Source organism: Oncorhynchus mykiss, chromosome 21 (assembly GCF_057628025.1).
Source record: "Oncorhynchus mykiss isolate SJ-2025 chromosome 21, ASM5762802v1, whole genome shotgun sequence".
In the NCBI taxonomy this organism is placed as follows: Eukaryota; Metazoa; Chordata; class Actinopteri; order Salmoniformes; family Salmonidae; genus Oncorhynchus; species Oncorhynchus mykiss.
Window position 1 is genome coordinate 58,970,867 of NC_143042.1, and position 27,739 is coordinate 58,998,605.

General features: G+C 45.0%; 1 protein-coding gene across 3 annotated transcripts; it reads right to left on the minus strand.

The window, feature by feature from the left end:
• On the minus strand, window positions 1-27,739 carry mogat3a (monoacylglycerol O-acyltransferase 3a). 3 transcript variants are annotated; one of them, XM_036958391.2, is made up of 6 exons: window positions 25,255-27,739; window positions 23,933-24,111; window positions 22,352-22,556; window positions 18,018-18,192; window positions 6,220-6,419; window positions 1-3,477 (listed from the first exon to the last, which is right to left on the minus strand). In XM_036958391.2, exons 1-6 carry the CDS (start codon window positions 25,346-25,348, stop codon window positions 3,323-3,325), a joined length of 1,008 nt encoding a protein of 335 aa, XP_036814286.1. In that variant the 5' UTR covers window positions 25,349-27,739; the 3' UTR covers window positions 1-3,322. The 3 variants fall into 3 exon arrangements, with proteins under 3 accessions (XP_036814286.1, XP_090071103.1, XP_090071102.1); XM_090214977.1 differs by having other exon boundaries at window positions 1-3,593; XM_090214976.1 differs by lacking the exon at window positions 1-3,477 and adding an exon at window positions 3,618-4,037.

Consider the following 27,739-nt stretch of genomic DNA (forward strand, 5'->3'; position numbering starts at 1 on the left):
TCATGCCAGGGTTTCTTTATTGTACTATTTTTCTACATTGTAGAATAATAGTGAAGACATCAAAAGTAATGAACACATATGGAATCATGTAGTAACCCCCCCCCCAAAAAAAGTGTTAAAGAAACCCAAATATATTTTATATTCTTCAAAGTAGCCACATTTTGCCTTAATGAAAGCTTTGCACACTCTTGGCACTCAACCAGCTTCACATGTAATGCTTTTCCAAAAGTCTTGGGAGTTCCCACATATGCTGAGCACTTGCTGCTTTTCCTTCACTCTGCGGTCCGACTCATCCCAAACCATCTCGATTTGGTTGAGGTCGGGTGATTGTGGAGGCTAGGTCATCTGATGCAGCACTCCATCACTCTCCTTAGTAAAACAGCCCTTACACAGCCTGGAGGTGTGTTGGGTCATTGTCCTGTGGAAAAACATATGAGCCCAAACCAGATGGGATGGCGTGTCGCTGCAGAATTCTGTGGTAGCCATGCTGGTTAATTGTGCCTTGAATTCTAGATAAATCACAGACAGTGTCACCAGCAAAGCACCATCACACCTCCTCCTCCATGCTTTACGGTGGGAAATACATATGCGGAGACCATCTGTTGACCTACACCGCATCTCACAAAGATACGGAGGTTGAAACCGAAAATCTCCAATTTGGACTCCAGACCAAAGGACACATTTCCACCGGTCTAATTTACATTACTCTGTTTCTTGGCCCAATGATGATGCTGTATGTTGAGAAGCAGGTGAAACGTTGAATAAAACAACAAACATGGAACGAGCTAACATTCGCGTCTTTGCATAAACACAGGAACAATACTGACTGGGGAAAGAACCTAAGGGAGTGCCAGAAATAGGGGCGGTAATAGGTGAGGTAATGGAGTCCAGGTGTGCCTCATGATGACATGCAGGTGCGCGTAATGATTGATGCCAGGTGTGCGTAATCCCAGGACCAGTGGTGTACCAGAGACGTTGAATGCCGAAGGGGAGGAGCAGGAGTAGACGTGACACTTCTTATTGGTGTTCTTTAGTGGTGGATTTTTTGCAGCAATTTGACCATGAAGGCCTGATTCACACAGTCAATTTCTGAGGCTGGTAACTCTAATGACCTCTGGGTCTTCCTTTCCTGTGGCGGTCCTCATGAGAGCCAGTTTCATCATAGCGCTTGATGGTTTTTGTGACTGAACTTGAAGAAACTTTCAAAGTTCTTGAAATTTTACACATTGACTGACCTTCATGTCTTAAATTAATGATGGACTGTCGTTTCTCTTTGCTTATTTGAGCTGTTCTTGCCTTAATATGGACTTTGTCGTTTACCAAAAAGGGCTATCTTCTGTATACCACCCCTACCTTGTCATAACACAACTGCCTCAAATGCAATAAGAAGGAAAGAAATTCCACAAATTAACGTTTAACAAGGCACATTTTCTAGTGTGTAATTGACTGTACATTTGTTTATTCCATGTGTAACTCTGTGTTATTGTTTGTGTCGCACTGCTTTGCTTTATCTTGGCCAGGTCCCAGTTTTAAATGAGAACATGTTCTCAAACTGCCTACCTGGTTAAAATTCTAGATTTTTTCCCCCCTCTGGTTGCCCATTTAACATTTTGATAGAAATTTGGTAAGACTGATTTAAGTTTCCCTGCATTAAAGTCTCTGGCCACTAGGAGCGCCACCTCTGGGTGAGCGGTTTCCTGTTTGTTTATTTCCTTATACAGCTGACTGAGGGCGGTCTTAGTGCCAGCATCCATCTGTGGTGGTAAATAAACAGCCACGAAAATTATGGATGAAAATTCTCTAGGCAAATAGTGTGGTCTACAGCTTATCATAAGATACTCAAAATCTAGAGACTTCCTTAGATTTCGTGCACCAGCTGTTGTTTACATATATGCACAGACCGCACCCCCTCATTTTACCGAAATGTGCTGGTCTATCTAGCCGGTGCAGCGTGTAACCCGCTAGCTCAATATCCATGTCATTATTCAGCCATGATTCTGTGAAACATAAGATGTTACAGTTTCTGATGTCCCGTTGGTAGGATATTCGCGATCGTACCTCGTCTAATTTATTGTCCAAGATTGCACATTGGCAAGTAATATTGACGCTAACGGCAGCTTTCCCACTCGCCGTCTGCGGATCCTTACGAGTGACGCTGCTCTGTGTCCTCTGTATCTGCGTCTCTTCCTCTTGCAAATAACAGGGATGTTGGCCTTGTCGGGTGTCTGAAGTACATCCTGTGCATCCTGCTTGTTGAAGAAAAAATATTAGTCTAATCCAAGGTGAGTGATCGCTGTCCTGATATCCAGAAGCTCTTTTTTGCCGTAAAATATGGTGGCAGAAACATTATGTACAAAATAAGTCACAAATGACGTGAAAAACCCCCACATAACAGCACAATTGGTTAGGCACCGTAAAAAGGCTGCCATTTCTTCCGCTGCCATTTTACTTGTGTAATTGGCGTTTAATCCGTTTCTTGATATGCCACACCTGACAGGTGGATGGATTATCGTGGCAAATGAAAAACACTCACTAGCAGGGAGTTAAACAAATTTGTCCACAACATTTGAGAAATAATATTTTTGTTTGTATGGAACATTTCTGGGATCTTTTATTTTAGCTCATGAAACCAACACTTTACATGTTGCAATGATATTTTTGTTCAGTGTATTTCATATCACTCAAATATCCAATAAACGGATGCCAATATTGAGACATAGATAGGCTACCCTCCCGTATCTGAAATTACATGATCATTGATGTTTACTGATCATGAAAGCATGCAGTTACTTGCTGTATAACTCTGATGATAGAGCTACATGTGTGCAATCGTTTTGCATGGAATAATCTGACATTTGTTGTTCTGACTAAGCTCTTCAAGAGATGCTGATATTACAACATTTATTTAACAATTCCTTGAAAATGGCACGCAGTTGTCAATGGTTTTAGCAGAGCTGAGGGTCTCCTTGCCCCACAGCAGGCAAATTGAACGCTCTGCAATGTATTGTGATGTTTTATAAAACTCTACAGAACCCTAACCTCCAGCTATTTTTAAACATTTTATTTCACCTTTATTTAACCAGGTAGGCTAGTTGAGAACAAGTCCTCATTTACAACTGCGACCTGGCCAAGATAAAGTATAGCAGTGTGAACAGACAACAACACAGAGTTACACATGGAGTAAACAATAAACAAGTCAATAACAGTAGAAAAAAAAGCTAGAACTCTGACCTAGAAGGTGTTGCAGCATCTTTGGGTTAATCTGTAAATCTTATTTTTTTTCTGATTATACGTGTGAACAACTCTTCACACAGATGTGTGTCTAGATGAAGTGGAGGTGTTTGTCTGGTGCAATGCCGTAGTTCTCCTTGTTGTCTTCAAACACCGTAGTGAGGCCCTCCAGGTAGAGAGAATGGAGACCGTCTATATCATCCTTAGTGGGAGAGGGGGTCTGGACCACTGGAATAGGCCTACCCACTGGAGAGAGAGAGAGAGAGGGGGGGGGGTCTGGATCACTGGAATAGGCCTACCCACTGGAGAGAGAGAGAGAGAGAGATGAGAGGGGGTCTGGACCACTGGAATAGGCCTACCCACTGGAGAGAGAGAGAGATGAGAGGGGGGGGGGGGTCTGGACCACTGGAATAGGCCTACCCACTGGAGAGAGAGAGAGAGAGAGAGGGGGGTCTGGACCACTGAATAGGCCTACCCACTGGAGAGAGAGAGAGGGGGGGGGTGTCTGGACCACTGGAATAGGCCTACCCACTGGAGAGAGAGGGGGGGGGGGGTCTGGACCACTGGAATAGGCCTACCCACTGGAGAGAGAGAGGGGGGGGGGGGTCTGGACCACTGGAATAGGCCTACCCACTGGAGAGAGAGAGAAGGGGGGGGGGGTCTGGACCACTGGAATAGGCCTACCCACTGGAGAGAGAGAGAGAGAGAGAGAGGGGGGGGGGGAGGTCTGGACCACTGGAATAGGCCTACCCACTGGAGAGAGAGAGAGGGGGGGGGGGTCTGGACCACTGGAATAGGCCTACCCACTGGAGAGAGAGGGAGGGGGTAGAGAGGAAGAGGTTTCATCCATATTTCTCTCTCTATAACCCACTGGGATGGTCAGGTGCCACAAAGATGGACTCAGAACAGGGCAGCAATGCTGGCCTTTAAAAGCAAACGGAGAGCTAACGTTAATGACATGCATGTCAATCTCTCATGGCTCAAAGAGGAGGAGAAATCAACTTCATCACTACTTGTTTTTGCAAGAGGTGTTGACAAGCTGAATGTACCGAGCTGTCTGTTTAAAATACTTGCACACATCTCGGACACCCATGCCTACCCCACAAGACAAGCCACCAGAAGTCTCTTCACAGTCCTCAAGTCCAGAACAGACTATGGGAGGTACACAGTGCTACATAGAGCCATGACTACATAAACTCTAGGAGTATCAGATTTTAAAAAAAAACTGGTAAAAATACACATAATGGAACAACGGGGACTGTGAAGAGAATCACAATGGCACAGACACATGCATACATTGTGATATTGTTATGTGGTGGTATTAAACATTTTGTATTGTAGATATGTAGTGGTGTAATAATTTTATATGATGTACAGTTTTATATTTAGTTTTATATGTAATATAAGTGCTTTAATATTTTTGGACCCCAAGAAGAGTAGCTGCTGCCCTGGCAGGAACTAATGGGGGTCCATAATAAACCCCAGGAAGAGTAGCTGCTGCCTTGGCAGGACCTAATGGGGATCCATAATAAACACCAGGAAGAGTAGCTGCTGCCTTGGCAGGAACTAATGGGGATCCATAATAAACCCCAGGAAGAGTAGCTGCTGCCTTGGCAGGAACTAATGGGGATCCATAATAAACCCCAGGAAGAGTAGCTGCTGCCTTGGCAGGATCTAACGGGGATCCATAATAAACCCCAGGAAGAGTAGCTGCTGCCTTGGCAGGAACTAACGGGGATCCATAATAAACCCCAGGAAGAGTAGCTGCTGCCTTGGCAGGAACTAGTGGGGATCCATAATAAACCCCAGGAAGAGTAGCTGCTGCCTTGACAGGAACTAATGGGGATCCATAATAAACCCCAGGAAGAGTAGCTGCTGCCTTGGCAGGAACTAATGGGGATCCATAATAAACCCCAGGAAGAGTAGCTGCTGCCTTGGCAGGAACTAACGGGGATCCATAATAAACCCCAGGAAGAGTAGCTGCTGCCTTGGCAGGAACTAGTGGGGATCCATAATAAACCCCAGGAAGAGTAGCTGCTGCCTTGACAGGAACTAATGGGGATCCATAATAAACCCCAGGAAGAGTAGCTGCTGCCTTGGCAGGAACTAATGGGGATCCATAATAAACCCCAGGAAGAGTAGCTGCTGCCTTGGCAGGAACTAATGGGGATCCATAATAAACCCCAGGAAGAGTAGCTGCTGCCTTGGCAGGAACTAATGGGGATCCATAATAAACCCCAGGAAGAGTAGCTGCTGCCTTGGCAGGAACTAATGGGGATCCATAATAAACCCCAGGAAGAGTAGCTGCTGCCTTGGCAGGAACTAATGGGGATCCATAATAAACCCCAGGAAGAGTAGCTGCTGCCTTGGCAGGAACTAACGGGGATCCATAATAAACCCCAGGAAGAGTAGCTGCTGCCTTGGCAGGAACTAACGGAGATCCATAATAAACCCCAGGAAGAGTAGCTGCTGCCTTGGCAGGAACTAGTGGGGATCCATAATAAACCCCAGGAAGAGTAGCTGCTGCCTTGGCAGGAAATAATGGGGATCCATAATAAACCCCAGAAAGAGTAGCTGCTGCCTTGACAGGAACTAATGGGGATCCATAATAAACCCCAGGAAGAGTAGCTGCTGCCTTGGCAGGAACTAATGGGGATCCATAATAAACCCCAGGAAGAGTAGCTGCTGCCTTGGCAGGAACTAATGGGGATCCATAATAAACCCCAGAAAGAGTAGCTGCTGCCTTGGCAGGATCTAACGGGGATCCATAATAAACCCCAGGAAGAGTAGCTGCTGCCTTGACAGGAACTAATGGGGATCCATAATAAACCCCAGGAAGAGTAGCTGCTGCCTTGACAGGAACTAATGGGGATCCATAATAAACCCCAGGAAGAGTAGCTGCTGCCTTGACAGGAACTAATGGGGATCCATAATAAATACAAATACTCACTGGCGAGATAGGGGAGAAAGTGTGTGTGTGTCTCATACCAACAGTGTGTATGGGCTGTCTGTAGGGCAGTAGACCAAAGCTGTACTGGAACACTCCTCTCCCGGTGAACAGCGGCAGTGCCACTCCCATGAGCCTTTGCAGGTGGTCCTGTAGCCAACGGAGCGGCGAGCCGGTAGGGTTGGTCATCTGGTCGAAGAGCTCATTCTCCCCAAAGGAGAACACAGGTACTAACTGAGCCCTATAGATACAGTACATTAACATAAAATCTAGCTTTATTTCTACAGTACATTTCAGGCATGGATTCAACGCAATGCGCTTCACAGGAAAAAACAAATTAAAAAAACATGCAATACTACACAACAAACGTATGAGGATAAAAAACTAAAGAATAACAATAAAAGCTGAATGAATAAAAGTCAAAATCAAAGCTAGAAAATCAAAGCTAGAAAGGTTTTAAGATCTCTTTTAAAAATGTCCCCAGTTAGGGCCCCTCAGGTTCTCTGGCAGGCTATTGCAGAGGATGGGGGCATAGTAGCTAAAGGCTGTCTCTCCATGCCTCTTGGTCCTAGGCTTTGGGATAGTTAAAAGGCCAGAGGACCTGAGGGACCTACTGGGTACATAACTTAAAGCATGTCTGGGGGTGCACAATCATGGATTGATTTAAAAACCAATGGAATAATCTTAATAATCTTAAACAGGCAGCCAGTGCAGAGCCTTTAAAAATCAAATAAAATGTTTATTTGTCACTTGCGCCAAATATAACTTGTGTAGAACGTACTGTGAAATGCTTACTTCCAAGCTCTTAAAAATAAATAAAATATCACAGTAAAAATGACAATATCGAGGCTATATACAGGGGGTACCGGTGCTGAGTCAATGTGCCAGGATACAGGTTAGTCGAGGTAATTATTAAGGTAATATGTACATGTAGGTAGGGGTAAAGTGACCATGAATAGATAATAAGCAGCGAGTAGCAGCAGTGTAAAAACAAAGGGGGGTCTATGTAAATAGTCCAGGTGGCCATTTGATTAATTGTTCAGCAGCAGTCTTATGAGGTAGAAGCTATTTGGACCTAGACTTGGTGCTCTGGAACCGCGCGATAGCAGATAGTCTATGACTTGAGTGGCTAATATAGAGGTCCTGGATGGCAGGAGGCTTAGTGGATGTATTATCTTGGCAGTGATGTACTGGGCCGTACGCACTACCCTCTGTAGTGCTATGAGGTCGGATGCCGAGCAGTTGCCATACCAGGCGGTGATGCAAATGGTCAGGATGCTCTCAAATGGTGCAGCTGTAGAACTTTGAGGAACTGGGGACCCATAACAAATCTTTTCAGTCTCCTGAATAGGCGTTATCGTGCCCTCACGACTGTCTTGGTGTGTTTGGACCATGATGGTTTGTTGGTCATTTTCGGCCCTCCTTTTCCTGTAGTCCACGATCAGCTCCTTTGTCTTGCTCACGTTGAGAGAAAGGTTGTTGTCCTGGCACCACACTGCCAGGTCTCTGACCTCCTCCCTATAGGCTGTCTCATCGTTGTCGTGATCAGGCCTACCGCCGTTGTGCCGTCAACAAACTTGATGAGGGTGTTGGATTTGTGTTTGGCTACGCAATTGTGGGTGAACAGGGAGTACAGGAGGGGACTAAGCACACACCCTTGAAGGGCACCGGTGTTGAGGATCAGCGTGGTAGATGTGTTGTTGCCTACCCTTACCACCTGGGTGTGGCCCGTCAAGAAGTCCAAGATCCAGGTGAAGGTGTTTAGTCCCAGGGTCCTTAGCTTGGTGATGAGCTTTGTGAGCACTATGCTATTTTTATTTAACTAGAAAAGTCAGTTAAGAACAAATTCTTATATACAATGACGGCCTACCCCAGCAAAACCCGAACGACGCTGGTTCAATTGTGCACCGCCCTATGGGACTCCCAATCACGACCGGTTGTGATACAGCCTGAAATTGAACCAGGGTCTGTAGTGACGCCTCTAGCACTGAGAGGCAGTGCCTTTGGACGCTGCGCCACCCAAATGAACAGTATTCTCACATATGTGTTCCTTTTGTCCAGGTGGGAAAGGGTAGTGTGGAGTGCATTTCAGATTGTGTCACCTGTGGATCTGTTGGGGCAGTATGCGAATTGGAGTGGGTCTAGGGTTTTTGGAATGATGGTGTTGATTGACCACGGTTTCAAGTGACTTCATTGCGACAGAGGTGAGTGATACGGGGCAGTAGTCATTTAGACAGGTTACTTTTGCTTTATTGGCTGCTTTTCCTTCACTCTGCGGTCCAACTCATCAAACCATCTCAACTGGGTTTAGGTCGGGTGATTGTGGAGGCAAGGTCATCTGATGCAGCACCCCATCACTCTTATTGGTCAATTCGCCCTTACACAGCCTTGAGGTGTGTTGGGTCATTGTCCTGTTGAAAAATAAATGATAGTCCCACAAAGCTCAAACCAGATGGATGGCGTGTCGCTGCAGAATGCTGTGGTAGCCATGCTGGTTAATTGTGCTGTGAATTCTAAATAAATCACCAACGGTGTCACAAGCAAAGCACCCTCACAACTCCTCCTCCATGCTTCACGGTGGGAACTACACATGCGGAGATCATCCGTTCACCTACTCTGCGTCTCAAAAAGACGCGGCGGGTTTGGAACCAAAAATCTCAAATTTGGACTCAGACCAAAAGGACAGATTTCCACCGATCTAATTTCCATTGCTCGTGTTTCTTGGCCCAAACAGGACTCTTCTTCTTACTGGTGTCCTTTAGTAGTGGTTTATTTGCAGCAATTCGACTATGAAGGCCTGATTCACGCAGTCTCCTATGAAGGGTTGATGTTGAGATGTGTCTGTTACATGCAATCTGAGGTGCAGTTAAATCAGTTAAATCATTTAAATCTAATGAATTTATCCTCTGCAGCAGAGGTAACTGAGTCTTTCTGGGTCTTCCTGCAGCAGAGGTAACTCTCGGTCTTCCTGCTGCAGAGGTAACTCTGGGTCTTCCTGCAGCAGAGGTAACTCTGGGTCTTCCTGCAGCAGAGGTAACTCTGGGTCTTCCTTTCCTGTGGCGGTCCTCATGAGAGCCAGTTTCATCATAGCGCTTGATGGTTTTTGTGACTGAACTTGAAGAAACTTTCAAAGTTCTTGAAATTTTACACATTGACTGACCTTCATGTCTCAGTTTCATCATAGCGCTTGATGGTTTTTACGACTGCACTCAAAGAAATGTTCCACATTGACTGACATTCATATCTCAATGTCATAATGGACTGTCATTTCTCTTTGCTTATTAGAGCTTTTTTGCCATAATATGGACTTGGTCTTTAAAGCAAATAGGGATATCTTCTGTTTACTAACCCTACCCTTTCACAACACAACGATTTGGTCCACGCATTTAGGTGGCTACATTGAAGAATCTCAAATATATCATATATTTTGATTTGTTTAACACTTTTTTGGTTACTGTATGATTCCATATGTGTTATTTCATATTTTTGATGTCTTCACTATTATTCTACAATGTAGAAAATAGTAAAAATAAAGAAAAACCCTCAAATGAGTAGTTATGTCCAGACATTTGACAGGTACTGTATTTCAGTCTGTACTAGCAAAACAGTCCTGTAGTTTAGCATCCATGTCATCTGACCACTTCCGTATTGAGCGAGTCACTGGTACTTCCTGCTTTAGTTTTTGCTTGTAAGCAGGAATCAGTTGAGGATAACATTATGGTCAAATTTGCCAAATGGAGGGTGAGGGAGAGCTTTGTGAAGTTAAGGTGGTTTAAAGTTTTTTGTTGTTGTCTGGTTGCACATGTTACACGCTGGTAGAAAGGTAAAACTGATTTAAATTTGCATCCCTAGGAGCGCCACTTCTGAATTAGTTTTTTCTTGTTTGCTTACGTTGAATGCAGTCTTAGTGCCAGAAACAGTTTCTGGTGGTAAATAGATGTCTACAAAAAATATAGATTAAAACCTTCTTGGTAGATAAAAATATATATATATATTTCATCTTTATTTATTTAACCAGGTAGGCTACTTGATAACCAGTTCTCATTTGCAACTGCAACCTGGCCAAGATAAAGCAAAGCAGTTCGACACATACAACAACACAGAGTTAAACATGGAATGAACAAACATAGGGTAAATAATACAATAGAAAAAGTCTATATACAGTGTGTCCAAATTAGGTAAAGATTAGGGAGGTAAGGCAATAAATAGGCCATGGTGGCGAAGTAATTACAATATACCAATTAAACACTGGAGTGATAGATGTGCAGAAAATGAATGTGCAAATAGAGATACTGGGGTGCAAAGGAGCAAGATATAATAAATAAATACAGTATGGGGATGAGGTAGTTGGGATGGGCTATTTACAGATGGGCTATGTACACGTGCAGTGATCTGTGAGCTGCTCTGACAGCTGGTGCTTAAAGCTAGTGAGGGAGATATGAGTCTCCAGCTTCACTGATTTTTGCAGTTTGTTCCAGTCATTGGCAGTAGAGAACGAAAGGACGGCCAAAGGAGGAATTGGCTTTGGGGGTGACCAGTGAGATATACCTGCTAGAGCGGGTGCTATGGGTGAGTGCTGCTATGGTGACCAGTGAGCTGAGACAAGGCAGGGCTTTACCTAGCAAAGACTTGTAGATGACCTGGAGCCAGTGGGTTTGGAGACGAGTATGAAGCGAGGGCCAGTCAACGAGAACATACAGGTCGCAGTGGTGGGTAGTGTATGGGGCTTTGATGACAAAATTGATGGCACTATGATAGACTGCATCCAATATGTTGAGTAGAGTGTTGGAGGCTATTTTGTAAATGACATCGCCGAAGTCAAGGATCGGTAGGATGGTCAGTTTTACAAGGGTATGTTTGGCAGCATGAGTTAAGGATGCTTTGTTGCGAAATAGAAAGCCAATTCCAGATTGAATTTTGGATTGGAGATGTTTGATGTGAGTCTGGAAGGAGAGATTACAGTCTAACCAGACACCTAGGTATTTGTAGTTGTCCACATATTCTAAGTCAGAACCGTCCAGAGTAGTGATGCTGGATGGGCGGGCAGGTGCAGGCAGCGATCGGCTGAACAGCATGCATTTAGTTTTACTTGCATTTAAGAGCAGTTGGAGGTCATGAAAGGAGAGTTGTATGGCATTGAAGCTCGTCTGGAGGTTAGTTAACACAGTGTCCAAAGAAGGGACAGGAGAATACAGAATGGTGTCATCTGCGTAGAGGTGGATCAGAGAATCACAAGCAGCAAGAGCGACATCATTGATGTATACAGAGAAGAGAGTCGGCCCGAGAATTGAACCCTGTGGCAACCCCATAGAGACTGCCAGAGGTCCGGACAACAGGCCCTCCGATTTGACACACTGAACTCTATCAGAGAAGTAAGTAGTTGATGAATCAGGCGAGGCAGTCATTTGAGAAACCAATTCTGTTGAGTCTGCCGATAAGAATGTGGTGGTTGACAGAGTCGAAAGCCTTGGCCAGGTCGATGAATACGGCTGCACAGTAATGTCTCTTATCGATGGTGGTTATGATATAAGCACGCTGAGGTGCACCCATGACCAGTTCGGAAACCAGATTGCATATCGGAGAAGGTACGGTGGGATTCGAAATGGTCGGTGATCTGTTTGTTATTTTGGCATTCGAAGACCTTAGAAAGGCAGGGTAGGATAGATATAGGTCTGTAGCAGTTTGAGTCTAGTGTCTCCCCCATTGAGGAGGGGGATGACCGCGGCAGCTTTCCAATCTTTGGGAATCTCAGACGATATGAAAGATGTTGAACAGGCTAGTAATAGAAGTTGCAACAATTTCGGCAGATCATTTTAAAAAGAGAGGGTCCAGATTGTCTAGCCCTTCTGATTTGTAGTTGTCCAGATTTTGCAGCTCTTTCAGAACATCAGCTATCTGGATTTGGGTGAAGGAGAAATGGGGAGGCTTGGGCGAGTTGCTGTGGGGGGTGCAGGGCAGTTGACCGGGGTAGGGGTAGCCAGATGGAAAGCATGGTCAATGTAGAGAAATTATTATTATGACTATTATATTCTCAATTATCGTGGATTTATCGGTGGTGACAGTGTTTCCTAGCTTCAGTGCAGCGGGCAGCTGGGTGGAGGTGCTCTTAGTTTGTGGTACAGGATGCATATTTCTGATTGAAAAAGCTAGCCGTAGCTTACCTAACTGCCTGTATATATAATTGGCTCCTAACTCCTAACCCTGAAAAGTTGCATATCAGGGGGGTTATTCGATGCTAATGCAGTATGCCACAGGATGTTTTTGTGCTGGTCAAGGGCAGTCAGATCTGGAGTGAACCAAGGGCTGTATCTGTTCCTGGTTCTACATTTTTTGAATGGGGCATGCTTATTTAAGATGGTGAGGAAGGCACTTTTTAAAGAATAACCAGGCATCCTCTACTGACGGGATGAGGTCAATATCCTTCCAGGATTCCCAGGCCAGGTCGATTAGAAAGGCCTGTTTGCTGAAGTGTTTTAGGGAGCGTTTGACAGTGATGAGGTCGTTTGACCGCAGACCCATTACGAATGCAGTGCTCGCTGAGATCTTGGTTGAAAGCAGCAGAGGTGTATTTGGAGGGCAAGTTGGTTAGGATGATATCTATGAGGGATAGTGTGATAGTGTAGTCTACAGCTTATCATAAGATACTCAGGCGAGCAGTATCTTGAGATCGCCCACCAGCTGTTATTGACAAATACCACCACCCCTCGTCTTACTGTTCTGATTTACTGATGCACAGAAAACCCAGCCAACTGTGTATTATCCATGTCATCGTTCAGCCACGCCTCGGTGAAACATAAGATATTACAGTTTTTAATGTCCCGTTGGTAGGATAGTCTTCATTGGAGCTCATCCAGTTTATTCTCCAGTGATTGCACGTTGGCCAATAGGACGGATGGTAGTGCCGGGTTATCCACTCACCTACAAATTCTCACAAGGCATCCAGATCATCCACAAGGCACCTCTTCATGTGAATGACGGGGATTTGGGCCTGGTCCGGGAACAACAATATATCCTTCGCGTCAGACTCATTAAAGAAAAACTCTTTGTCCAGTTCGAGGTGAGTAATCGCTGTTCTGATAATCAGAAGCTCTTTTCGGTCATAAGAGATGGTGGCAGAAACATTATGTACAAAATATGTTACAAAAAACACTCAAAATAGCACAGTTGGTTAGGATCACGTAAAACGGCAGCCATCCCCTCTGGCGCCAACCGGCAGTGATTGGGAGTCCCATAGGGCGGCGTGCAATTGCCCAGCGTTGTCCAGGTTTGGCCGGTGTAGGCCGTAAATAAGAATTTGTTCTTAACTTATTTGCCTAGTTAAATAAATGTTAAATAAACAAATATATTTAAAAAATGAAATTATCTGGTGTATAACTGGTGTAATGTGTGCTCTCCATCTGGTCATGGTCAGTACCTGTGCTGCAGCATTCTGTATGTTTTGCAGTTGACCAATGGCTCTCTTGGGTAGACCAGACAGGAGAGCATTATAGTAGTCAAGCCTGTTTTTAATAAAAGCATGAATGAGTCTCTCTGTATCACCCTGAGAATGAAACAGCATCACCTTGGCAATGTTCCTCAGGTGGTAAAAAGCTATTTTGGTCACATTCCTAATGTGTGATTCGAAATTGAGTTCAGAATCTAAAATAACACCTCAGCTTTTTACCTAGTGTTTTATCTTTATTGCCCGTGAATAAAAATGTCCAGATTCTCTCTCTGTGCTTTTTGTCCAACAATAAGTACCTCTGTCTTGACTTGATTTAGCTGGAGGAAGTAGTGAGCCATTCAAGTAATTAAATCACTAATTCAGTCTTATAATTTATCTGTGCAGCTAAAAAGTTGTTTATCGTCTGTGTAGCAGTGAAAATAAATGTTGTGCTTTCTGATAACGCTGCCAAGGTGTAACATAAACTATATGACCAAAAGGATGTGGATACATGCTCGGCAAACATCTCATTCCAAAATCATGGGCATTAATATAGAGGTTGTCCCCCGTTTGCTGCTATAACAGCATCCCCTCTTCTGGGAAGGCTTTACACTAGATGATGGAACACTGCTGCGGGAACTTGCTTCCATTCAGCCACAAGAGCACTAGTGAGGTCCGGCACTGATGTTGGGCGATTAGGCCGGCTCGCAGTCGGCATCCAAATCTCGACAAACCAGTTCTGTATGGACCTTGCTTTCTGCACAGGGGAATTGTCATGCTGAAACAGGAAAAGGTCTTCCCCCAAACTGTTGCCACAAAGTTGGGAGCACAGAGGCGTCTAGAATGTAAATTCCCTTGACTGGAACTAAGGGCTCTACCCCGAAACATGAAAAACAGCCCCAGACCATTATTCCTCTCCGCCAAACTTTACAGTTGGCACTATGCATTCGAGAAGGTAGCGTTCTCCTGGCATCCGCCAAACCCAGATTCATCCGACAGACTGCTAGATGGTGAAGCGTGATTCATCACTCCAGAGACTGCGTTTCCACTGCTCCAGAGTCCAATGTTGGCGAGCTTTACCCCACTCCAGCCGACGGTTGGCATTGCGCATGGTTATCTTAGGTTTGTGTGCGACTGCTTGGCCATGGAAACCCATTTCATGAAGCTCCCGATGAACAGTTATTGTGCTGAAGTTGCTTCCAGAGGCAGTTTGGAACTAGGTAGTGAGGGTTGCAACGGAGGAAAGCCTATTCTTAAGCGCTAGGCACGTCAGCACTCGGCAGTCCAGTTCGGTGAGCATGTGTGGCCTACCACAGCGGATGGGCTATGGTTGCCCCTAGATGTTTCCACTTACCAATAACATAATTTACAGTTGACTGGGGAAGCTCTAGCAGGATAAACATTTGAAAAACTGTCATCCTACATCGGTGCTACATTGAAAGTCACTAAGCTCTTCAGTACGGGCCATTCTACTGCCAATGTTTGTCTATGGAGATTGCATGGTCGTGTGGATATTAACATTACACTGGGACCAGCTGGATATTAACATTACAACTGTGACCAGCTGGGTATTAACATTACACTGGGACCATCTGGGTATTAACACTACACTGGGACCAGCTGGATATTAAAATTACAATGGGACCAGCCGGGCATTAACATTACACTGGGACCAGCCAGGCATAAATCATTAGACTGGGACTAGCCGGGCATTAACATTACACTGGGACCAGATTGGTATTAACATTACACTTAGACCAGCTGGGTATTAACATTACACTGGGACCAGCTGGCTATTAACATTACACTGGGACCAGCTGGGTATTGACATTACACTGGGACCAGCTGGATATTAAGGGACCAGCTGGGTATTAACATTACACTAGGACCAGCTGGGTATTAACATTATACCCAGCTGGTCCCAGTGTAAACATTACACTGGGACCAGCTGGGTTATAACATTACACTGGGACCAGCTAGGTATTGACATTACACTGGGACTAGCTGGATATTAAGGGACCAGCTGGGTATTAACATTACACTTGACCAGCTGGATATTAACACTACACTGGGACCAGCTGGGTATTAAGGGACCAGCTGGCTATTAACATTACACTGGGACCAGCTGGGCATTAACATTACACTGGGACCAGCTGGATATTAACATTACACTGGGACCAGCTGGGTATTAACATTACACTGGGACCAGCTGGGTATTAACATGACACTGAGACCAGCTGGAATTAACATTACACTGGGACCATCTGGATATTAACATTACACTGGGACCAGCTGGGTATTAACATTACACTGGGACCAGCTGGGTATTAACATTACACTGGGACCAGCTGGGCATTAATATTACACTGGGACCAGCTGGGCATTAATATTACACTGGGACCAGCTGGGTATTAACATTACACTGGGACCAGCTGGGCATTAACATTACACTGGGACCAGCTGGGCATTAATATTACACTGGGACCAGCTGGGCATTAATATTACACTGGGACCAGCTGGGCATTAACATTACACTGGGACTAGCTGGGTATTAAGGGACCAGCTGGATATTAACATTACACTGGGACCAGCTGGGTATTAACGTTACACTGGGACCAGCTGGATATTAACATGACACTGGGATCAGCTGGGTATTAACATTACACTGGGACCAGCTCGCTATACACATTACACTGGGAACAGCTGGGTATTAACATTACACTGGGACCAGCTGGGAATTAACATGACACTGGGACCAGCTGGGTATTAACATTACACTGGGACCAGCTGGGTATTAACATTACACTAGGACCAGCTGGGTATTAACATTACACTAGGACCAGCTGGGTATTAAGGGAACAGCTGGGGATTAACATGACACTGGGACCAGCTGGGTATTAAGAGACCAGCTTGATAGTAAAATTACACTGGGACCAGCTGGGCATGAAGGGACCAGCTCGGTATTAACATTACATTGGGGCCAGCTGGGTTTAAATATGACACTGGGACCAGCTGGATATTAACATGACACTGGGACCAGCTGGCTATTAACATGACACTGGGACCAGCTGGCTGTTAACATGACACTGGGACCAGCTGGGTATTAAGGGACCAGCCGGGCATTAACATTACACTGGGACCAGCTGGATATTAACATTACACTGGGACCAGCTGGGTATTAAGGGACCAGCCAGGCATTAACATTACACTGGGACCAGCTGGATATTAAAATTACACTGGGACCAGCTGGATATTAACATTACACTGGGACCAGCTGGATATTAACATTACACTGGGACCAGCTGGCTATACACATTACACTGGGACCAGCTGGGTATTAAGATTACACTGGGACCAGCTGGCTATTAACATTACACTGGGACCAGCTGGATATTAAAATTACACTGGAACCAGCTGGGTATTATCATTACACTGGGACCAGCGGGGTATTAAGAGACCAGCTTGATATTAACATTGCACCGGGACCAGCCGGGCTTTAACATTGCACCGGGTCCAGCCGGGCATTAACATTACACTGGGACCAGCTGGATATTAACATTACACTGGGACCAGCCAGGCATTAACGTTACACCAGGACCAGCCGGGCATTAACATTACACTGGGACCAGCTTGATATTAACATTTCATCGGGACCAGCCGGTCATGAACATTTCACCGGGACCAGCCGGGCATTAACATTTCACCGGGACCAGCCGGGCATTAACATTACACTGGGACCAGCTGGATATTAACATTACACTGGGACCAGCTGGGCCTTAATGAACACCACACGCATACAGTACATTAACATTAAACACACCACACGTAATATTGAATTACAATATCCAATACACGTGTTTCAGATGTTTCAAACCTAGCCGTGTTTCAGACCTACCCGTGTTTGACATCTACCTGTTTTTCCCACCTACCCGTGTTCAGACGTGCTTCCCACCTACCCGCGTTCAGACGTGCTTCCCACCTACCCGCGTTCAGACGTGCTTCCCACCTACCCGCGTTCAGACGTGCTTCCCACCTACCCGTGTTCAGACCCAGGATTGGGGTCAACTACATTTAAATTCCAGTCAATTCAGGAAGCAGAAATACCAATTCAGGTTACTTTTATTTGGTCTTCCCAGACAGTATCCCTTCCCAAAACGAATCAGGCCTGACCCTGAACTGGCATGTTCAGGGTGGTTTGTATGGACACAAGCGTATTCTTTCTAAACTGTTTCCTCCCCGAATTAAGTCCCTTCGCTAATCTCTAAAATGACCCGTCTGGCTGCCCACTACATACCATACTGCTCGCTGGAATTTAAATTAATTTGACCCCAACCCTGTTCAAACGTAACTGTTTTTCATGCCTATCTGTGTTTCAGACCTACCAGTGTTTCAGACCCACCTGTACTTCAGGCCTACCCGTGTTTTAGTGCCAGTTTGATGAATCCCTTGCGGTGTAGAATCTGAAGGGTGAGAGCACCTGGCCGGGCGTCTAGAGCCTCTGGAGCGCCCCCTATAGCCACCACCGCCACATTACCTCCTCTAGGAGCTGAGAGCAGGTAGGACAGGCTGGCTTTCTCACTGGATACCAGACCTGGCATGAACACATAATACACACATCACACAAACACACAAACACCTTAACCCCCTTAACCTTATTCTTTTTTTGCTATAGTTTATTTGGTAAATGTTTTTTTAACTCTTTCTTGAACTGCATTGTTGGTTAACTTTTTATGGCTGCAGGGGCAGTATTGAGTAGCTTGGATGAAAAGGTGCCCATTGTAAACGGCCAGCTCCTCAGTCTCGGTTGCTAATATATGCATATTATTATTAGTATTGGATAGAAAACTCTAAAGTTTCCAAAACTGTCAAAATATTGACAGGGGAATATTGATATTGCAGGTGAAACCCTGTTGAAAATCAGGGCTTCTATTTTGAAAACTCCATGTTCCATAGCCTCCCTTTGCTGGATTTAAAGGGATATGAACCAGATTCCTTTTCCTATCGCTTCCTCAAGGTGTCAGTCTTCAGACATAGTTTCAGGCTTTTATTTTGAAAAATGAGCCAGAACGATAACATCGCGTCAAGTGGTCACATGAGTTTTGCTCGCGCAACAGAATTTGGACAGCCATTGTTTTCCCCTCTCCTACTGTGAAAGACATTTGCGGGTTATAAATTATCGATTATATATTTTAAAAACAACCTGAGGATTGATTATAAAAACGTTTGACATGTTTCTGTGGACATTATGGAAACTATTTGGAATTTTAATCTGCGTTGTCGTGACCGCTCTTTCCTGTGGATTTCTGAACATAACACAACAAACAAACGGAGGTATTTTGGATATAAAAATAAACTTTATGGAACAAAAGGAACATTTGTTTGTGTAACTGGGAGTCTCGTGAGTGAAAACATCCAAAGATCATCAAAGGTAAACGATTAATTTGATTGCTTTTCTGATTTTCGTGACCAAGCTACCTGATGCTAAGTGTACTTAATGTTTTGTCATGCGATCGATAAACTTACACAAACGCTTGGATTGCCGTCGCTGAAAAGCATAATTTCAAAATCGGACACGACAGGTAGATTAACAAAAGGCTAAACTGTATTTTCCTATATTGTACTTGTGATTTCATGAATATAAATATTTGTAGTAATATTTATTAAATGTAGCGCTATGCTATTCAGCGGTTGTTGACGACACTTATCCCGATATCGGGATTGCGGCCATAACAAGTTAAGGGCTTGTAAGTAAGCATTTCACAGTATTCTGTTGTATTCGGCGCATGTGACAAATAAAGTTTGATTTGAAGGTGACACTGTAGACACAGAGAGAGACATGTATTCAGGATGTTCCCCTGAAGACACAGAGAGAGAGACTTGTATTCAGGATGTTCCCCTGTAGACACAGAGAGACATGTATTCAGGATGTTCCCCTGTAGACAGAGAGAGAGAGAGAGATATATTCAGGATGTTCCCCTGGAAACACAGAGAGATAAATGTATTCAGGATGTTCTGAAGGTGACCCTGTAGACAGAGAGAGAGAGAGAGACATGTATTCAGGATGTTCTGAAGGTGACCTTGTAGACACAGAGAGAGACATGTATTCAGGATGTTTCCCTGTAGACACAGAGAGAAACATGTATTCAGGATGTTTCCCTGTAGACACAGAGAGAGAGATATGTATTCAGGATGTTTCCCTGTAGACACAGAGAGAGACATGTATTCAGGATGTTCCCCTGTAGACACAGAGAGATATGTATTCAAGATGTTTCCCTGTAGACACAGAGAGAGAGACATGTATTCAGGATGTTCTGAAGGTGACCCTGCAGACACAGAAAGAGAGACATGTATTCAGGATGTTTCCCTGTAGACACAGAGGGAGACATGTATTCAGGATGTTTCCCTGTAGACACAGAGAGAGAGACATGTATTCAGGATGTTCCCCTGTAGACACAGAGAAAGACATGTATTCAGAATGTTCCCCCGTAGACACAGAGAGAGAGACATGTATTCAGGATGTTCCCCTGTAGACACAGAACGGGAGACATGTATTCAGGATGTTTCCCTGTAGACACAGAGAGAGAGACATGTATTCAGGATGTTCCCCTGTAGACACAGAGAAAGACATGTATTCAGAATGTTCCCCCGTAGACACAGAGAGAGAGACATGTATTCAGGATGTTTCCCTGTAGACACAGAGAGAGAGACATGTATTCAGGATGTTTCCCTGTAGACACAGAGAGAGAGACATGTATTCAGGATGTTCCCCTGTAGACACAGAGAGAGACATGTATTCATGATGTTCTGAAGGTGACCCTGTAGACAGAGAGAGACATGTATTCAGGATGTTCCCCTGTAGACACAGAGAGACATGTATTCAGGATGTTTCCCTGTAGACACAGAGAGAGAGACATGTATTCAGGATGTTCCCCTGTAGACACAGAGAGACATGTATTCAGGATGTTTCCCTGTAGACACAGAGAGAGAGACATGTATTCAGGATGTTCCCCTGTTGACACAGAGAGACATGTATTCAGGATGTTTTCCTGTTGACACAGAGATACATGTATTCAGGATGTTTTCCTGTTGACACAGAGAGACATGTATTCAGGATGTTTTCCTGTAGACACAGAGAGACATGTATTCAGGATGTTTCCCTGTAGACACAGAGACACATGCATTCAGGATGTTTCCCTGTAGACACAGAGAGACATCTCTTCAGGATGTGTCCCTGTAGACACAGAGAGACATCTATTCAGGATGTTTCCCTGTAGACACGGAGAGAGAGACATGTATTTAGGATTTCCCCTGTAGACACAGAGAGAGAGACATGTATTCAGGATGTTCCCCTGTAGACACAGAGAGAGACATGTATTCAGGATGTTCCCCTGTAGACACAGAGAGAGAGACATGTATTCAGGATGTTCCCCTGTAGACACAGAGAGACATGTATTCAGGATGTCCTGAAGGTGACCCTGCAGACACAGAGAGAGAGACATGTATTTAGGATTTCCCCTGTAGACACAGAGAGAGAGACATGTATTCAGGATGTTCCCCTGTAGACACAGAGAGAGAGACATGTATTCAGGATGTTTGGAAGGTGACCCTGCAGACACAGAGAGAGACATGTATTCAGGATGTTGCCCTGTAGACACAGAGAGAGAGACATGTATTCAGGATGTTTCCCTGTAGACACAGAGAGACATGTATTCAGGATGTTTCCCTGTAGACACAGAGATAGAGAGACATGTATTCAGGATGTTTCCCTGTAGACACAGAGAGAGAGACGTGTATTCAGGATGTTCCCCTGTAGACACAGAGAGACATGTATTCAGGATGTTTCCCTGTAGACACAGAGAGACATCTATTCAGGATGTTCTGAAGGTGACCCTGCAGACACAGAGAGAGAGACATGTATTCAGGATGTTCTGAAGGTGACCCTGCAGACACAGAGAGAGAGACATGTATTCAGGATGTTCCCCTGTAGACACAGAGAGAGAGACATGTATTCAGGATGTTCCCCTGTAGACACAGAGAGAGAGAGAGATGTATTCAGGATGTTCCCCTGTAGACACAGAGAGAGCGACATGTATTCAGGATGTTCCCCTGTAGACACAGAGAGAGAGAGAGATGTATTCAAGATGTTCCCCTGTAGACACAGAGAGAGCCATGTATTCAGGATGTTGAATGGATGGATGATGAGTACTTGCGAGCTCACACACTGTATGTACACAGTCAGCCACTTGCCTGTTGTGAAATAGAGTTGAGTAAGTCTGTCTGACAGAGGAGTGGGAGAGGTGAGGAGAGGTGTGTGTGTGTGTGTGTGTGTGTCAGTGTTACCTACTTGGTCAGCATTGTCAGATATTTCAACAGAAACTTTCACAACTGGACAACCCTGTGACTGAGAAAATACAGTGTGTATACACACAACACACTACACATACTAACCACTCAGCCTTTTCTCCACACATGATGTCGTCCCTGAAGTGGGATATCAGGGTCAGATGTTAGGGGTTAGAGTTCAGGGTTACTAACCTCCACACATGATGTAGTCCCTGAAGTGGGATATCAGGGTCAGAGGTTAGGGGTTAGAGTTCAGGGTTACTAACCTACACACATGATGTAGTCCCTGAAGATCAGGATCAGTCATCAGAGGTTAGGGGTTAGAGGTCAGAATTACTAACCTCCAAACATGATGTAGTACCTAAAGAAGGGTATTAGGGTGAGGGGTTAGAGGTTAGGGTACCAACCTCCACACATGATGTAGTCCCTAAAGAAGGGTACTCTGAACCAGAATGGCAGCATCAGGAGGTAGGGGGTCAGCCCGGGGAACAGCGAGGAGAACCCTGACGCCTCCGTACAGAAGTTCCCAAAACCCCCCGCCACTAGAACACCATGGGGGTGGAACCCAAAGATGTAGTTAGAACCAGGGTCCAGATCCACCATCTTTATGAGCTGGGGAGGGGGGGGGAGAGAGAAACAGGTACTGTAGTTAGAACCAGGGTCCAGATCCACTGTCTTTATGAGCTGGGGGGGGGGGAACAGGTACTGTAGTTAGAACCAGGGTCCAGATCCACTGTCTTTATGAGCTGGGGGGGGGGGGGACAGGTACTGTAGTTAGAACCAGGGTTGAAGGCTCACTCACCACATACAGTTCAGTTGAAGTCGGAAGTTATATACTGTATATACATTTGTAATGTCTTTATTATTTTGGAACTTTGTGAGTGTAATGTTTACTGTCCATTTTAATTGTTTATTTCACTTTTGTTTATCTCCTTCACTTGCTTTGGCAATGTTAACATATGTTTCCCATGCCAATAAAGCCCATTGAATTTAATGAAAAATATTGAGCGATAGATAGGTAGCTAGAGAGAGGGATAGATAGAAAGTGCTTTGGCAAAGTGGGTGGGGTTATATCCTGCCTGTTTGGCCCTGCCTGGGGGTATCGTCGGACGTGGCCACAGTGTCTCCTGACCCCTCCTGTATCAGCCTCCAGTATTTATGCTGCAGTAGTTTGTGTCGGGGGGCTAGTGTCAGTATATCTGGAGTACTTCTGTCTTATCCGGTGTCCTGTGTGAATTTAAGTATGCTCTCTCTAATTCTCTCTTTCTTTCATTCCCTCAGAGTACCTGATCCCTAGGACCATGCCTCAGGACTACCTGGCATGATGACACCTTGCTGTCCCCAGTCCACCTGGTCGTGCTGCTGCTCCAGTTTCAACTGTTCTGCCTGCGGCTATGGAATCCTGAGCTGTTCACCGGACGTGCTACCTGTCCCAGACCTGCTGTTTTCAACTCTCTAGAGACAGCAGGAGTGGTAGAGATACTCTTAATGATCGGCTATGAAAAGCCAACTGACATTTACTCCTGAGGTGCTGACTTGTTGCACCCTCGACAACTACTGTGATTATTATCTTTTGACCCTGCTGGTCATCTATGAACAGTAGAACATCTTGGCCATGTTCTGTTATAATCTCCACCCGGCACAGCCAGAAGAGGCCACCCCTCATAGCCTGGTTCCTCTCTAGGTTTCTTCCTAGGTTTTGGCCTTTCTAAGGAGTTTTTCCTAGCCACTGTGCTTCTACACCTGCATTGCTTGCTGTTTGGGGTTTTAGGCTGGGTTTCTGTACAGCACTTTGAGATATCAGCTGATGTACGAAGGGCTATATAAATACATTTGATTTGATTTGTGTGTATTGGTGTGTGTGTTTAAATTGGTGTGTGCAGTAGACCTAGGTTTCATTGATATTAATGGGAGCGTCGCACACAATGAAAGAGTTACGGCCCATGTAGGAACCCTGTTAGTGTTAGGGTTATAGTTTAGAGTCTTACATTGAGAGGGAAGTAGTCTCTGAAGTGTTTCCAGACGCTCCAGTTCCGAAGCCACTCTGACCTCCGACCCCCACTGGTGGGTGTGTCCCTGTCCAGATACAGCCAACCAGCATACAGCGCAGCCAGAACCCACCAGTCAGAGACGCATAGCAACACATAGCCTGCTAGACAGCACTGGGCTGGGGGAGGGGGGGGGGGGGGGGAGAGAGACATGTCACTGGTCAGTTACTCTCTGGGTGGGAGAGAGGGAAGACATGAAGACATGTCACTGGTCAGTTGCTCTCTGGGGGAGGGGGAGTTGGCAGGAGGAGAATAATTTCACATGGTTGGTAAAGGAGAACATAGAGTAAATGTCTGCGTGTGCGTGTGCGTGTGCGTGTGTGTGTGTGTGTGTGTGTGGTGTGTATGTGAGCAGAGCCAAGTGGGCGAACGCCAGCCATGCACTCTCACCCACTACCCTCTACACACACAGTACCCCTGTCCCTTACTCCTACCAAGGTGACCCCAGCTTCACAGTTGAGACGTAGCAGAGACAGAGTCAGGGTAAGGGTTAGACGGTAAGGGTTAGATGGATCAGATCATTGTGAGGTCATGGAGTCCAGAGAGAGCCAATCATATGGACCAGAAAACACAGAAAGTCTAGAATCCTCTCTATAGAATCTGAACTCCCTCCAGCTGTTACAATGGATAGAAGAATGCTAACTGCTTGGCTTCTCCACTGTCCCGTTTACTGGGCTCCCACCAGCAGTCCTCTGCTCACAAACACACGTGACCACCCGCTTGACAACGTACTAACCAGCAGCGTCACAAAAAAGGAACCTCTTCCATGGCGCCATTAGTGCCAAGTCAAACTGTGGAGCAGGTGTTCCTAGATTATCCAGAACCATATCACTCCGTTATACTATACAACCCTAACCACTGATCTAGGACCAGATCACACTACCCCAGCCCAAACCTGAACCATTAGACACTAACCTAACCACTAACCTAGGACCAGTCTAATCGTCATGGGGACAGACACTAAACTGACATTAGACCAGACAGTCAATAAAGATATTGATTAATTTGTGCAAGCCTTTGTGTTACCTACTTTTGCTGAGAAATAGTCTCTCTAGCCTAATCAGAGTTACTATTTACTCTATTTAGCAACAAACGGATTGATTTACCCTTCAAATCAAATAAAAATGTTATGTCACACACACACACACACACACACACACACACACACACACACACACACACACACACACACACACACACACACACACACACACACACACACACACACACACACACACACACAGAGCGAGAGAGAGGCTTACCTAGCGCCAGGAAAGAGAAAACCCACTGCAGCACAGCAGCTGTCTGGAGTCTCCTCCGCAGCGGGATGTTTAGCGGAGCGAACTGGATCTTCATCTCCGGGAAAGACGCAACCTTTCCGGCTACAAGGTGAGGGTTAGTCTGTCTGGTCCCCTTCTCTCTGTCTGTCTCTGTCTTTCTGTGTGTGTGTGTATGAGGAAACACGTTGCTGTTTTGAGTGAAAGTTCCTAATTTGATGCAACTAAAAGTTCTGAAACTGAAGGGCTCGGGCAGCGCTGTGGAAGTTCTGTTATTCAGTTGTTGCTGGTCTCTAGTTCACCTTCCTAATGGAGTTAAACTCTGCAAACAAACTTGATGAAATAACAGAACAGCTTGCCTTGTGGACCCTCCTCTCATGTCACCACCCTCCTCCTTGAATGGAACCACATCAACCTATCAAAGTAGAGGAGAGGTGGAAAGCATCAACCAATCAGAGGAGAGGTCGGGAGGACAGCATTTATTTGACTCCTGCTATAGTTACTTCAGCCAGAATAATAATACAGTTTTTTCCAACTGCTTACACACAAAATCTTTTAATGTCACACGATTTTTGAAACCTCTCACTCAAAGTGCAAAACTACACACGAAATATCCAAAACCAGAAGCTATTTCCCAGCCTTTGACTCAGTTGTCAATTGCATAAAAACTTTTTTCAAGACACTACACACAATTCTCTACTTAAAACACAAAAATCTAACAGGAAGTGACTTGCTTTCCTTTTCCAAACACAACCAATCAAAATGCTACACTTATTCACCAGGTCACACACACACACTCCTCACATGTGCAAACACTAATAGCTTAACTGATCACCAACCAATCACTGCTTTACTGTAGTATAGGCCTATACATATGTCAAAGGTCAGATTACCTGTTTTGAACAATGGATGCCAACAATGGACAGAGAGCAAGAGGAGTAGGAGGGAGAGGAAGAGGAAGAAGAGGACGAGGGCAAAGAAGAGAAGGAAGGAGAGCCATCTCTGATGAGATTAGGGCAACAATGGTTGATCATGTGATCAACCACGGTTTGACCATGAGAGAGGCTGGACTGAGAGTCCAGCCCAACTTGAGTCGATTTATAGTGGCGTCCATAATTCGACCCTTCAGAAATGAGAACAGGTATGCAATTATCTAATGACTATTTTAGCATTACAGTTATGTACTGTAAAATACGTATGACTGCATAGTATTGCATAAACATTTGTAACCCTAAGCCATCCATTTACTGCACTGCATTGAATGAATGAGGTTGGTTATCAGGCTGTACTACATGTTTTTGTACATTGTTTACAGTTCCTATGCTGAACACATACTGTGTTTGAATTCTGTACAGAGTGGAAAGGCAAAGACATCATGGAGGACGAGGACGCTTGTTTACAGATGTACAAGAGACTGCAATTATAAATGTGGTTTTGGCCAACAATGCAATTAGGATTAGAGAGCATATCTTGAATAATGACACCATACTTAACAACATCAATGCTGTAAGCCTGTCGACCATACAACGCATCCTCCAACGGCACCGAGTGACGATGAGACAACTTCACAAGGTGTCATTTGAGAGAAACTCTAACAAGAATATGCGATATGACTTTGTAGAGGTATGTTTGCAAAACTACTTCCAGTACTTCAGACCATATTTACTCATCTGTATATCCTTTTGTCTGTTACAGAGAGTATTAGAGCTGGATGCCCATGTAATTCACCATGAATTTATTTATGTGGATGAGGTTGGCTTCAACCTCACCAAAACCAGGCACCGCAGAAGAAATGTAATAGGACAGAGGGCATTTACCAATGTCCCCGGACAGCGTGGGGGTAACTATATGTGCTGCCATCACTCAAAACGGGGTCCTCCATCACAACGCCACACTGGGTCCGTACAACACCGGCCATATGCTCACTTTTCTGGTGTAATTTACACAATGCTTGTCCCTGATCCAGATCAGGAGTCTGCTAGATTTGTGGTTTTATGGGACAATGTTAGTTTTCACCGGGCTGTTCTGGTCCAAAACCGGTTTGCCACCCATCCACAATTTGTAGTTTTGTACCTACCCCCATATTCACCTTTTCTAAATCCCACAGAGGAATTCTTCTCAGCCCGGCGCTGGAAAGTGTATGATCGCCAACCCTATGCCCGCATGCCGCTTTTCCAGGCATTGGAGGACGCATGTGGTGACATAGAGGGTGCCTCTGTCCAAGGTATCTTGTGATGTGGACGAAGTATTGTGGCCAGACCCAGGCCGGAGAAGAGATGGAGGGTAGCTTAGCACTGGTGACTGCCCCCACCCTACCAATTCCTGGACTGTCCCCCCGGGACCCCACACACACAATTGTGTTCTTTACTGTATTCTAAAGAATATACTTTTGGTTTACATATGTTTATGGTTTTGTTGTATGCTACTGTATACAACAGTAATGTTTGGCCTAATAAATATTTTCTGTTTC